Source organism: Salmo salar, chromosome 02 (assembly GCF_965601325.2).
Source record: "Salmo salar chromosome 02, fSalSal1, whole genome shotgun sequence".
Classification (NCBI taxonomy): domain Eukaryota; kingdom Metazoa; phylum Chordata; class Actinopteri; order Salmoniformes; family Salmonidae; genus Salmo; species Salmo salar.
Window position 1 is genome coordinate 62847232 of NC_138292.1, and position 13804 is coordinate 62861035.

The 13804-nt window shown below is 42.6% G+C and overlaps 2 protein-coding genes across 2 annotated transcripts; one reads left to right on the forward strand and one right to left on the reverse strand.

The window, feature by feature from the left end:
* Nucleotides 1-5123: 5123 nt before the first annotated feature.
* LOC106588599 (inositol 1,4,5-trisphosphate receptor-interacting protein) lies at nucleotides 5124-8775 on the forward strand. Its single transcript, XM_014177757.3, has 2 exons — nucleotides 5124-5271; nucleotides 6267-8775. The coding sequence occupies exon 2, from the start codon at nucleotides 6279-6281 to the stop codon at nucleotides 8595-8597; it is 2319 nt and encodes a 772-aa protein (XP_014033232.3). The 5' UTR covers nucleotides 5124-5271; nucleotides 6267-6278; the 3' UTR covers nucleotides 8598-8775.
* A 981-nt stretch (nucleotides 8776-9756) lies between these two features.
* Nucleotides 9757-13265, reverse strand: LOC106588682 (zona pellucida sperm-binding protein 3). Its single transcript, XM_014177918.3, has 9 exons — nucleotides 12697-13265; nucleotides 12416-12528; nucleotides 12172-12272; nucleotides 11917-12085; nucleotides 10580-10691; nucleotides 10378-10466; nucleotides 10228-10307; nucleotides 9919-10023; nucleotides 9757-9819 (listed from the first exon to the last, which is right to left on the reverse strand). Exons 1-9 carry the CDS (start codon nucleotides 13231-13233, stop codon nucleotides 9800-9802), a joined length of 1326 nt encoding a protein of 441 aa, XP_014033393.3. The 5' UTR covers nucleotides 13234-13265; the 3' UTR covers nucleotides 9757-9799.
* Between the last annotated feature and the right edge of the window lie 539 nt (nucleotides 13266-13804).

Sequence of the window (13804 nt, forward strand, 5' to 3'; positions counted from 1 at the left end):
AATTATGTCTGAGCGTCCCCCTGGATATTTGCCAATAAAAAATACAATAAAAATTGTGCTGTCTGGTTTGCTTAATATAAGACATTTTAAATGGTTTATACATTTACATGATACTTATGTATATTTAGAACCAAATACTTTGACTTTTACTCAAGTAGTATTTTACTGGGTGACTCCCTTTTACCTGAGTCATTTTCTATTAAAGTATCTTTCCTTCTACTCAAGTATGACAATTGAGTACTTTTTCCACCACTGCCAGTAGCTTTTGATGTATATCAGTAGTAGAATCTTTCTACAGACGGCAAAGGAATTTACTCAAACGAAGTTCAGTTTACTCTGGATTTACTCTGATAGCCACAGAAGGATGTAGCAGACTTGAGAACTTTGGAAGAAGACTGTCTTCTCCCCAGCTTTTTAAATGATGGTTGATCAACAATTTCAGAGAAAATAAAATCCAAAATGGAAGAAAGGAACATATTGAAGCATTTTCAGAAATTAAGCAAGAACGTGTGCTTTTGAATGAATAAAATCTAAAGTCCAAATCGATTTCAGTCATCCATTGACTAACTAGAGAGATAAATGTAGTCTTGGTTTTATTTGGAAAAGTATGTTTCTCCACCAACTGTGTGTTTTAGTTTTTTGGGGGAATAATTATTTATTGACAAGATTTCCCATTAGCCATTTATTTTCAGATTCAAAATTGCTTTATTGGCATGACAGACATAGAGCTAATATTGCCAAAGCATCACTACAACTACATTGAATGGTATACATTGTAATAAATAAAAGATACAATGATAACAGCGAATAACAATAAAAAGGACAATAGGCTAAACATGGTAACAATAACATGCTACTACCATTACGTCTCACTCAGAATAGCTACTGTGACGATAAGGCAGGAAGAACGTTCGGTTTTAGAATACTGTAGTGCAGATAGTATAGCCCCGTGTTCTACTGTGCACATTCGGTATGCATGATAGCCGCTCATTGGTTAGTGGGCGTGTCATGTTGACGTTAGCCGGTTTTCCCACAGCTAGAAGGTTTGCTCGCATGCTCATCGCACGGACGTCGATCTGTGCCCGAGCAAGAGCGCCTAGACATATACTGGTGATAGCACATGCGAAGAACAAATGTACTGAATGCCAGTATCGTCATGCGAATTCCCATCATCATACCTGTATCATCTGCAGTGCCTGACTTGATTGAGATACGTCTATAGTTGGCTCTGCTTCCTCATGTACATGAAGCTCAAGGTCAAAAGTACATATAAAGTGAAAGGTCTGTGAGGAAGTAGAGAAAGAAGTTTAGCCAAACCTACACCACTCCAGGTGTAGGTTCTTAAAGTTTGGGTTGAGTGGATAAATAAAGTCAACAAGTTGTATTATTTTCTCCTTCACCATTAGTCAAAACATCAGACTATCTTTTAAGCCTGGTCAGAGAGTACACAGGATAACAGTGAAATATACAAACAAAAACAGGTTTTGGTGCAGGGTCAAGGGAATCACTACCTAAACTTGAATTTAATTTCAAATCAAGATACATCAAATATATTCTCTAAAAACTTAGTCAGTCAAACAGTAACAACAGGCCACACAGCAATTTCCCCATACATGCACCTTTCCCCCATGCGGCCATACCTTAAAAAAAAAGAGACCCTATTTAAGGAAACAGTCAACCACTGAAATTAAATCAAATTGTATTTGTCACATGCGCCGAATACAATAGGTGTAGACCTTAACCAACAATGCAGTTAAGAAAAATACCTAAATAAATAAGAAATAAAGTAACAAATAATTTAAGAGCAGCAGTAAAATAACAATAGCGAGGCTATATACAGGGGCTACCGGTACAGTCAATGGCTTGGGGGTAGAAGCTGTTTAGAAGCCTCTTGGACCTAGATTTGGCGCTCCGGTACCGCTTGCCGTGCGGTAGCAGAGAAAACAGTCTATGACTAGGGCGGCTGGGGTCTGACAATTTTTAGGGCCTTCCTCTGACACCGCCTGGTATAGAGGTCCTGGATGGCAGGAAGCTGGGATGTACTGGGCCGTACGCACTACCCTCTGTAGTGCCTTGCGATCGGAGACCGAGCAGTTGCCATACCAGGCAGTGATGCTCTCGATGGTGCAGCTGTAGAACCTTTTGAGGATCTGAGGACCCATGCCAAATCTTTTAAGTCTCCTGAGGGGGAATAGGTTGTCGTGCCCTCTTCACGACTGTCTTGGTGTGCTTGGACCATATTAGTTTGTTGGTGATGTGGACACCAAGGAACTTGAAGCTCTCAACCTGCTTCACTACAGCCCCGTCGATGAGAATGGGGGCATGCTTGGTCATCCTTTTCCTGTAGTCCACAATCATCTCCTTAGTCTTGATCACGTTGAGAGAGAGGGTGTTGTCCTGGCACCACACGACCAGGTTTCTGACCTCCTCCCTATATGCTGTCTCGTTGTTGCTGGTGATCAGACCTTCCACTGTTGTGTCATCCGCAAACTTAATGATGGTGTTGGAGTCGTGCCTGGCCGTGCAGTCATGAGTGAACAGGGGGTACAGGAGGGGACTGAGCACGCACCCCTGAGGGTCCCCAGTGTTAAGGATCAGCATGGCGGATGTATTGTTACCTACTCTTACCACTTGGGGGCGGCCCGTCAGGAAGTCCAGTATCCAGTTGCAAAGGGAGGTGTTTAGTCCCAGTGTCCTTAGCTTAGTGATGAGCTTTGAGGGTACTATGGTTTTGAACACTGAGCTGTAGTCAATGAATAGCATTCTCACATAGGTGTTCCTTTGGTCCATGTGTGAAAGGGCAGTGTGGCGTGCAATAGAGATTGCATCATCTGTGGATCTGTCGGGGCGGTATACAATTTGGAGTGGGTCTAAGGTTTCTGGGATAATGGTGTTGATGAGAGCCATGACCAGCCTTTCAAAGTACTTCATAGCTACAGACGTGAGTGCTACGGGTCGGTAGTCATTTAGTCAGGTTACCTTAGTGTTCTTGGGCACAGGGACGATGGTGGTCTGCTTGAAACATGTTGGTATTACAGACTCAGACAGGGAGAGGTTGAAAATGTCAGTGAAGACACTTGCCAGTTGGTCAGCGCATGCTCGTAGTACACGTCCTGGTAATTCATCTGGCCCTGCGGCTTTGTGAAGTTTCCCTGCATTAAAGTCCCCGGCCACTAGGAGCACCACCTCTGGATGAGCGTTTTCCTATTTGTTTATGGCGGTATACAGCTCATTGAGTGCGGTCTTAGTGCCAGCATCGGTCTGTAGTGGTATATAGACAGCTTTCAAAAATACAGATGAAAACTCTCTAGGTAGATAGTGTGGTCTACAGCTTATCATGATATACTCTATTCATGTCGTCGTTCAGCCACGACTCGGTGAAACACAAGATATCAGTTATTAATGTTCCGTTGGTAGGATATATGTGCTTTTAGCTCGTCCAATTTATTTTCCAGTACTACGGATGGCAAGGGCAGATTAGCCACTCATCAGCGGATCCTCACAAGGCACCTCTATCTCTTTCCGCAATATCTTTGCCGTCTCTTCCTCGTGCGAATGACGGGGAGGAGGGCCTGTTTGCGTGTCTGGAGTAAATCCCTCTCATCCGACTCATTAAAGAGAAATTCTTCACCCAGTTCAAGGTGAGTAATCGCTGTTCTGATTTCCAGAAGCTCTTTTCAGTCATAAGAGATGGTAGCAGCAAAATTCTGTACAAAATAAGTTACGAAAAATGTGACAGAAAAAACAAACAAAATAGCATGGTTGGTTAAGAGCCCATGAAACAGCAGCCATCCTCTCCAGCGCCAATTACAGGATCAATCATTCAATTAGCAAGGTAGAAGCATGCATAATAAGCAATGGAGGCTCATTGTCACACCTGTGACAAATTGAACCATACTACCTTACAGTGAATGCCAAGTCAAAGTCTTCAGATTTTGCTGCAAAAAAATGTTAAAAAAATTATATTACCTAGGATTTTTTTCCTACCAATGTACACAATCTAGTCCACATTTCCAAAGTGAAAGAACATTTTCCAAATTTTGGGAGGGAGGACTCCATTTAAAAGCAAATGTATTTATTTATTTAGTTTGTTTTCTCCCCTTTTGTGCATATTCAAATACTTTACCATCAATGGATAATATATATAAAAATAATGTTGACACTAGCATATAAAAGCATGCTGATGTCATTGACATTGAGATAATGAGTCAGATCTGCCTCTGTGTGCCATTGTATTTTCAATTTTTGTGGTGGCAGCATCATGTATGCTTGCCACCGCCAGGGGCTGGGGAGTTTGTCAGGATCCAAAAGAAATATGAAAGGAGCAAAACCCAGGTAAAAAGTTAGATGAATACACCCCTTAGTCTTCTTAAAACCCTGGGATAGAGTTGTATTTTTCAGTGGGGCAATTACACAATGTTTTATGCAAAAGACACACCAGAATAGCTTTTCCAAGAGGTGTTGAGTGTTCCAGCCTCAGTCCTGACTTACATTTCAGAGACAAGGTATGAATATTGCTGTCCATCAATGAATTACAACTCAATTTACTGAGCTTGAGCAATTTTGACAAAAACAATGGATAAATGTTGCCCTAAGACAGCTTTTCCCAAACTCGGTCCTGGGGACCCCAAGGGGTGCACATTTTGGATTTTGTCTTAGCATTATACAGCTGATTCAAATAAACAACATATCATCAAGCTTTGATTATTTGAAGCAGCTGTGTAGCGCTAGGGCAAAAACCAAAACGTGCACCCCTAGTTTGGGAAACGCTGCCCTAGGAGTTGTTTAAAGTTGGTAGAATCTTATTCAAAACAATTCACAGCTGTAATGGCTGCCAAAAGTCCTTGGGGTGTTTTTTTTTTTTTAAAGTATACTTTTTTGGAAAATGTTCTGTAATTCACTTTGAAAATGTGGAGTAGGTTGTGTAGATTGCAAAATGTGAATCCTTTCACAAGCGACTGTATGTACAGTACCTCTATATTTGGCCCTGCTGTGTTGTGTCTGATGACCCTGATTCTTATCTGAACAGTAGAGGAAGTGTGCACTATCCGGTTTGCTCTGTGTATTGCAGAGGAAAGTGCCGCACAGCCACAGCACATGGGCAGGGTACTCACTCAGGAAATAAGTCAACCTACAACTGCATCTAAAATAGGAAGAGATAGCAGTGTTGCTGTGCAAGGATCTCTTTTTCGTTTCCTCCTCTACGGTACATCCATAACGACCATTGCCGAGTACAACTAAATATACAACTAGACTACTTATTCCAGTCAGGTAAGTGTTATTATTGCAACTTTTATTTTGATTGAGAAATAATTCTGTTTTGTGTGCGTACTGAATGAATTTATGAAAAGTTAGATGGTTTCAAGCCAACAAGGAAGTCCTCATCTCGGTCTCTCATCCACTCACTTTTCTTTATGCTTAGCATTGTCGTTTTTCAACTGATAGGATACATCGTTATGGATTTCTGCTAAATCAGAATTTCACAGAAACTACCTGCACCTTTGACTTCCTTGTGCACACTGATGCACCCATCGAAAGTTTGGTATAATTTATCATACTGTACGTTAAAATCTCATATTGGACTTCACGTGCGTTTTGAATGAGAAGGATGGGAAAATAGATATCATCATGGTGTCAGGGAAATTGCAAGATTATGTTATAATGCTTGTATTGCATTATAATGGTTGTTTTATTCGACAGAATAGAGTATTCTGTTAACTATTGTGTGTGTTTTTTACTGAAGAGGGGCCTCTATGAGATAACACTGACAGAGGAGATTTACGATGTCTTTTGGTGATAAAACCTAAAGAGCATTCCAGAGGACATGAGTTAATGGTTCTGTTCTATACCGTACCAGGGAGAGATGGTTCCAGTTTGGAGTAGGAGGGCCAGACACTGGTCTATACAATGAAAACTGTTGACACAGCAGATGCTGTCTGCTATGTATTATAGATATCTTTCATACAAATCTTAACCTTGTGACCATTCTATGTATCTGTTGTTCGTCATGTAGGTTGAAAGGGGTGTATCTTGGCTACAAAAGATCTTTGTACTTTTGTTTTGCCACTCAACGGATCATTAGAAAATGGTGAATCGTTGACAAGTCATTGCTATTGCAACGCTCTTATTATTAAAGATGTAGTTTAAGTATAACTCTGGTGTGATAAGTTTGTCTCTCCTCATTTGATAGTAAAGAAATGAACCACCACAATGGATACCATAGAATAGAAACTGACATTTTTCATATGTCTTATTCTACTCCACAGAGACGGTTAAGGATGCAAGATACCATTCTCCGGGTGTTTGTGCTGGCAGTTAGTCTACTGTATCCCATCCCCAGAGAGGACAGAACAGGACAGGTTCAGGATGATCACATAATGGGCATGCAGGAGCGTGAAGATTGGCTGCTGAGGGAGAGGGCAAAGCTGGAACAGGAAGTGTCACCACTGGTAACCCAAGAGGAAGGGCCCATCGACCAAAACCCCTTACAACTTGAAGTACAACAGGTCTATCAAATCGACCAGAACCATTATCAAAAGGGCTTGGAAGAGACTCTTATCGAACAGAAACATTCTCAAGAGAACAAAGAGGAGAAAGATGAAGAGAAAAAGGAGGGATCTCACATTGACCATAAGCTTTCACAAGTACACCAAGATGTACCTCAGACAGAGCAAAACCTCTCACCAGAGGACAAGGAACAGTCTATCATTGACCTCAGCCTATCATTAACCCTTTCACAAGGAAACGACCAAGAGCAGCCTGCTTCGGACACAGAGGCATCTCACAATGACAAGAAGCTGTACCACTTGGACAAGGACATGGCGAATGTCAATCAACAGTGGCCACAAGAGGTCCAGACTGGTAGTTGCCATAGTGACCAACAGACATCACCAGAGCGTCAGGAAAAGTCTCAGGTCGACCAACAGCAATCTAAAACAGACCAGGAAGCAGAACAGAAGGTGCCACCCAACTTCAGTACATCAGAGGGGAACCAGCAAGAGCATCTCACAGACCAGCCGTCTAACACACATCAGGAAGTAAAAGTACCACCTAACCTCAGAAAGGCAGATGACCAGCAACATCTCACAGAACAATATAACACAAACCAGGAAGAGACGCCGATTCTCAGCGAATCATCAAAGGATGACCAGCAGCAGGAGCATGTCACTAATATCATAGACTCGGAGAGTGACTACACCTGGTACCTATGGAACGCATACTCCCTCATCTCTTTTGTTCATTTCTCCATTAAATTCTTCAGAAGGCATTCACAGAAGAAGCCCCATCCAGGAGAGATAATTCAGGAGGATATGGAAGACATCTCTGTCGTGAAAAACCTCTCGGCTGAAGTTCCGCTACCGGACTGTGATACACTCAACCGTTTTTACGACAAATGTGTCAAAGTCTCACCCAATGAGAGCTGGAGGGTGACTGAGTTTGTGGAGGGTTTTGCTAATGACCTATTAGAAGCCATGAGGAGCATGAGTGATGTGGAGGTTGGCATGGTGATTGAAGACTTTGTGGTGGAGGGCAGGATCAGTTCCCTTGTGTGTGACATCATAGTTCCCATTGCCCCGTTAGAGCCATACAGTTTTCAGTTTCAACTCTGGTGTAACCAGGTTATTGATGATATGCCACCTGAAATGGAGGGCTGTGGTAGAGTCAAAATGATGGATGGTGGTGTGAACCAAAATGGCTGCCCATGTCACACAGCTGCCATAGGAGATGATGATATGCTATGCCTGCTGTGTTGTGACAATGAGAAAGTCAAAGTGGTGAAAGTCACTGATGTATTGGATAGCGCTCTTTGCTCAAAACACACCCCGTACCTGGCCAAAACCCAGGTTACCAAATGGTTCCAGACCACGATTAGAAAAGCTTGGGGACAGATATCCCACAAATACGAATTTGAGCTGACATTTCGCAATATGGACGCCCCAGGAGCTCTGATGGTTCGATTCAGATCAGGGAAGGTGATAACCTTCGATATGGCTCCCGTGGTGAAACTCAAAGACACTGAAGCTTATTTCACCATTTCTCCTTCCACCCCAACTAGGAACAACTCCTTGGACACATACTGGAACCTCTCATTGACCACTTACGAGGACCACTTCCTGAAGTATCTGGCCAATCACCTGCCTGAAAACTCCTGCCACCTTCACTGCCTTGGAATTGTAGCGTTCCTTCACAAAAAGCAAACGGGCCTCACAGGCAGAAGTATCCTTACAAATCATCACTTCAAAACAGTGTTAATTCACTTGCTTTTGAGTAAAGAGCCTTCTGACTGGTACCCTGAACACTTGGCTAGCAGGTTACGTGATGCATTGAGCTTCCTAGAAAATAGCCTTCAGGACAGGAAGTTACTTCACAGCTGTATTGGAAAGCCTCTGGTTCCAAGTGAGATTGGACTCCCTGCTGTATTTAGTGATGCAGAGCCTGTAAACCTCTTCCGCCCTCTTGGGGTACAAAATGGCAGCTACACCAAGACTGTAAAGCACTTGCAAGAAATGCTCAGGAACTCCTCCATGCTGATCCAGGAGTATTTGCCAAAGCCATGCAATGGTCTGGACCGAACTTCCACAGGTACAGAGAGTTGAACAATTTTAAAGGTTGATACTGGGCAATTAACTGTAAAGCGATGCGAAATCTACAATGACCTTCTCAAATGCCGAGAAGTGAATCATGAGAACACATGCTTAAGTGATTTCATGTTCAAATGCAACAGAAAAGTTCCACCCTGACCCAAATAAATGCTTATTTGAAAGTTACCTGAAATACTTTAGCATTTTTCAAATGTGGGCCAAAACTACATGGTCAAATCACTTCCTATAGCCTATTTGAAAAAGTAAAAATATTTCCAAATACCAAACAGACCTGGGTTCAACTGTGTAGGAGTATATACACTCAAATTGTTTTACTAAGTTCATATGGAAATCAGTATGTTGAAATACATTAGGCCCAAATCTACATTTCACACAACTGCAGGAGCACAGCCATGGTGGGCTTTCCCACACACTTGGGAGCTAGGCAGAGCCAGGCCCAACCAATCACAATGAGTTTCCCCCCACAAAAGGGCTTCATTACAAACAACAAAAAAATACTCCAGTGTCAGCTGTCTGAGTGGCTGGTCTCCGATGAGCCTACAGGTGAAGCTGGATGTTAAGGTCCTGGGCTGGTATAGTTACTCATGGTCTGCAGTTGTGAGGCCCGTTAGACAATGCCCAGTCCTCTAAAGTATGCGACAGTTTATGGTAGCAAAATTAACAAGATTCTGGCAAAAGCTCTGGACATGTCTGCAGTCAGCATGCCAGTTGCACACCCTCAATTTAGACATGTGGTCTTGTGACAACAGCATATTTAAGAATGGCCTTTTGTTCCCATCAGAAGGTCCACCTGTGTAATGATCGTGCCATTTAAGCAGCTTCTTGATTTGCCACACTTGCCAGGGTGATCGAGTATCTTGGCAGAGGAGAAATGCTCAAACGTGGATTAACAAATGAAAACTTGAACTAAGCTTTGTACATATGGAACATTTCTGGGTTCTTTAATTTCAGCTCATGAAATTAACTTTACAATATTCAACTACATACCAATAATTTCCATGTGCATTTCCAAACACATTCCAATAGTCAACTACTCAAATAAAAACGAAAACATGCATGTCTGAAAGCGATCAACTTTAATATTTGAACCCAGTTCTGCCTGGACCTCTGCAGCCATTTTGCATTAACTCAAGACACATGATATTTAAAGTTCAGTTTTAAAAGTTTATTTTATCAGAGGAATTGTCTACTGCTCATCAAAGCCTCTCAACAGCACCTAAAAACACAAGGGAAAAAAGCTATTATTTGCAGAAATTTGTGCTCATACATGAACATAATGAAACATTCTTAAGAATTAAGCAGAGTGACTGAGTACCTTCAGTAGCCCCATCCTTGAAGTTTTCCATGCTCCGTGTTTTATTTTCAGCACGTTCATCATGGGCCATCGTCATAAAATGACTGCTCACAGTTTGTGCGTGAGCTATGAGAGAGTTGTCAGATAGTATTGCATTTTCCATTTCCAGAGATTACGGTCAAACAAACCATAATGTAAAATAGTGGTATGAATGCATGCCCGCATTAAGTCCTCAAAATGGCTTCCCATTCCCTTCTAATGCACTCAGATGAAAGGGTTGTGACAATGAGACAAGACATGACTGGTCATGAACTAGGCCTATATGCTCACCGGAGGGTTGTAGAGAAGGAGAAGGACAAGAACCGACGCAGCATGAGCAAACCGCGGCATCGCCACACAGTTCCACCCACCTAGGACAATCACAATAAATATTAGTTAACCCTCATAGCAAGGAGTCCCCCAGAACTCAAGTGAACCTACTTTTTAGTCTTTGTGTCATAGTTGCAGGACTTGGAACTTGGAGTTGGAGTGACATTCCCCGTAGTTATTTCACAGTGCAAGTGGAGTTTCTGGAAGGAAATAAATGTACGTTCTATTTAAAAGGTGCATTACTGTAGGCCAATAGTATTAAAGAATCAAACCATCATGATAAATTGTTGGGAGATGCACACATGAGTCAGACCTGATTGTCCAGGCCCTGGAAGATGAAAGCTCCGACAGTGAACCTCAAAGCATTGTTGGTGGTGTGTGACAGGAACTTTGACTGGACAGTATTCTTGCCATCCACCATGCATCTAGTGGAGAGGAGATTGTGTACTTAACACTAATCCCTCCAATTTGGGACAAGGCTCACCCACTGGTTCTTATTCACCTTGTAAACCAGGGACTGAGTTACAAGAGACTAGGGCTGTGTTTACACAGGCAGAATGTTCTGATCTCTTGGTTGAGGTTTAACAGCAGTTGGCATCCAATATATTGCATTACCACCCCCAACTGAATTATAGGTCCATTACTTTGACACCAAATGGGAACCAAAAACACTGAATATTACCCTACACTCCTTTAACATCATCTGATCCTTCCCCAGGCCAACAGGCTGAGAGGGCAGGACACTACCATGCTACATACGCTGTGTGTGTCCCCTCCACCTTACATGTCACTCATTGGCCCATCCCTCTGTGCTGTCAGACATCCCATTCACAGGAATCCTCAGAATTGCTTACCCTTGACCCATTCTACTTCACTCCCTCAGCATTCGACACCTTGTGCACTACTCTGACAAGCCACGGAACACTGATCCCCAGCAACATGTGCACCCTACAGTTGACCACTTTATCCAACGAAACTACACAACCCTCTATCCCACATCTTGGAATCTCCCTCCTACACTGCGACATGTCCATAAATGTTGCAGCTGAAACAGCAGTGGAATCGCCACAAAAGCACCAACAGGATAAGTGACAAATCCTAACATGATCTTTTCAGGTAAAGACTGACTCAACTTAAAAGGACTGACAGCGACTCACCACCGGGTCTCCGTCGCGCCAAACTTCACAGGAATCTTCAACTTCCATTGCGCCACCTCTACACTTAACGCTACCCCAGAAATCACTCTTAAAATGGTGCGCAAAGCAAGAATACACTAGTCGTGTCGCAGAGAGCGCCTGCTCCCTCTGATCTAAAGACAAAATCACAAGTCCACTTCACCGACTCAAAAGCACACCCTCTTTTCCACCCATGGATCAGCCAAAAGACCTGGTTCCGAAATGTCTTTAGCCGTTGGGAGACATGCTAAGCTCTGTACTCCCACGGCAAACTTTGATTTGACCAAGCAGATAAGTTCTGAAAAAGACTTGATGTGATTGGTCTTTCAACCAATTAGTGGACAAAATAGAGTTAAACTGCCTGTGTAAACTGCCCAGCTGTGGAATCTAGCCAATTAACAAGCAAGAAATTAACTACCAGGAACAAGACAAAACCAGGCCAAGATAAATTGTAGTACGATAAAATAAGTTTTACCCATAGTTGTCGACCACCGTGTATTTGAGAGTGGAGTTGGGGCTAACAGTCACGTAACAGTTGTTAATATACACCCGCCGATGCAAAGAAATAGTGGGAACTTTGGCCTCAAAGTACATTGGTTGTCCAATGATATAGGTTTTATTTTCAGTGAGCTTGTTCCATGATTCTGAAGAGAAAGAAGAGTTAAGATTCTTTAACAGAAAATACTGCAAGTGCATTCTGATTTAGGTGACATCTGTCAAGTCAACTCACCATCATAAGAAGTGAGGGTGACTCCAACCTTGGATTTAAGGGCCTTGAAGACTTTCCCCGCCAAACGAGGATGAAAGCCATACTTGTAAGAGTGGTGGATCCTGCAGAAAATGGCCATTAGTGCAACCAGACACTAATATCCAGACTAGCATACTACCTAGTATGGAGCCATGTATAGGATATGCTAGTGTGGACATTGGAATGTAGCCACCAAATGTGAAATCATAATGAAGTGGTAGTTCACCGATTGTAGCGGCATTCGATGTGAACAGAGAATGGCAACTCCCTCACAATACCGCCTATGGCCCCTGGCTCGTACTTCAGCACGTTGGAGTAGGAAATATAGTCAGCGGTACACTGGAATAGAAGAAACAATTAAAAACAAGCAATACATCTGAACATACTCAATTACAGCCATGGAAATACAATCCCTTCAGACCATTGCAATTTAACTGGATCACTCATGGCATACATGCGATGTCTGAGTGACAGGGGATTGCATTTCCGATGGCATTGGTAGCCAACCTTTCTATGGAAGCCACAGCTTTTGATGTTGTAGAGCATGTAGTAGTGTTCCGCTGTGGATTTGTTGACTTTGCAGTTGTGGAGTTTGAGGTACTTGCAGGCGTCGGGGTTGGTGAAAGCATCCTTTCTGATTCTCACATAAATCCTGTCAAGGTGGCACAGGACCTCAACCTTCTTAGAGTGAACTGGAGGAGTGGTGGGTGGAGATGCGGTGGGCAACAGGATGTGCTTGACTGAGAGCGGCAGCGGCCTGAACTTCCCTTCAGGCTTAAAGACATACGCTTGGTCTTCAGAAGCACGAATAGGGATGTAGTCTGGTAGCTTCAGATAGTCTGGCTTACGAGAACGCTCCAACATGGGAGTGGCCACGATTTGGGAATGAGATCTGACCTTGGGTTCAGATTCGTCATCAACCCTCAATCGCTCCGTCTCATCCCACAGAACTTCAGTGTCATCAACAGCTAAAGGGAAGCCCTTACCTGACAAACCATTAGCAGAGGAGTAACTCAGGAGCAAAAGCACCAATTTCACCACCATCTTGCCATTCACCACCAACTCTCTCAACTAATCCGGAACAGTAACAAGGTGTATGAGAGAACCACCATTTGCTTGTGTGTTTTATATACTAGCTACAGCACCCAAGTAATTGCAACACCTGGTGCTGACTTTAATCAGTAGCAGAATCAACCAATCAGCAGTCACCAGGGCCCAGTTTTTCAAAAGTTATATGATCATAATTGTATTTTAAAGCAGCCATAAATCGCCTTGTGATGGGGAATGGAAGTTTATTATGTTCAACAGGGAGGGGCAATTGAAAGTAAGATTCACAATAAAAGGTTTTATTGTTGAAACCTTTCTAGCCTGTCTATCTATGGGTGACAGGGTTGACATTATGTTTGACCCATTGACTTTTCCACCACAAAATGGGCCAAAAGAATAGAACCAGCCCACCTGCTTTTATACTATAGTTTGACTATTATATGTTAAATGTTTCTTCTGAAATAAATATTTTAAAATAAATAGTTTCACTACATTAAAACGAGAGCTCAGTTCAGAGTTGACCTTAAAATGAGGGACAGACGCATATTAAATCACATTAAATTAATAA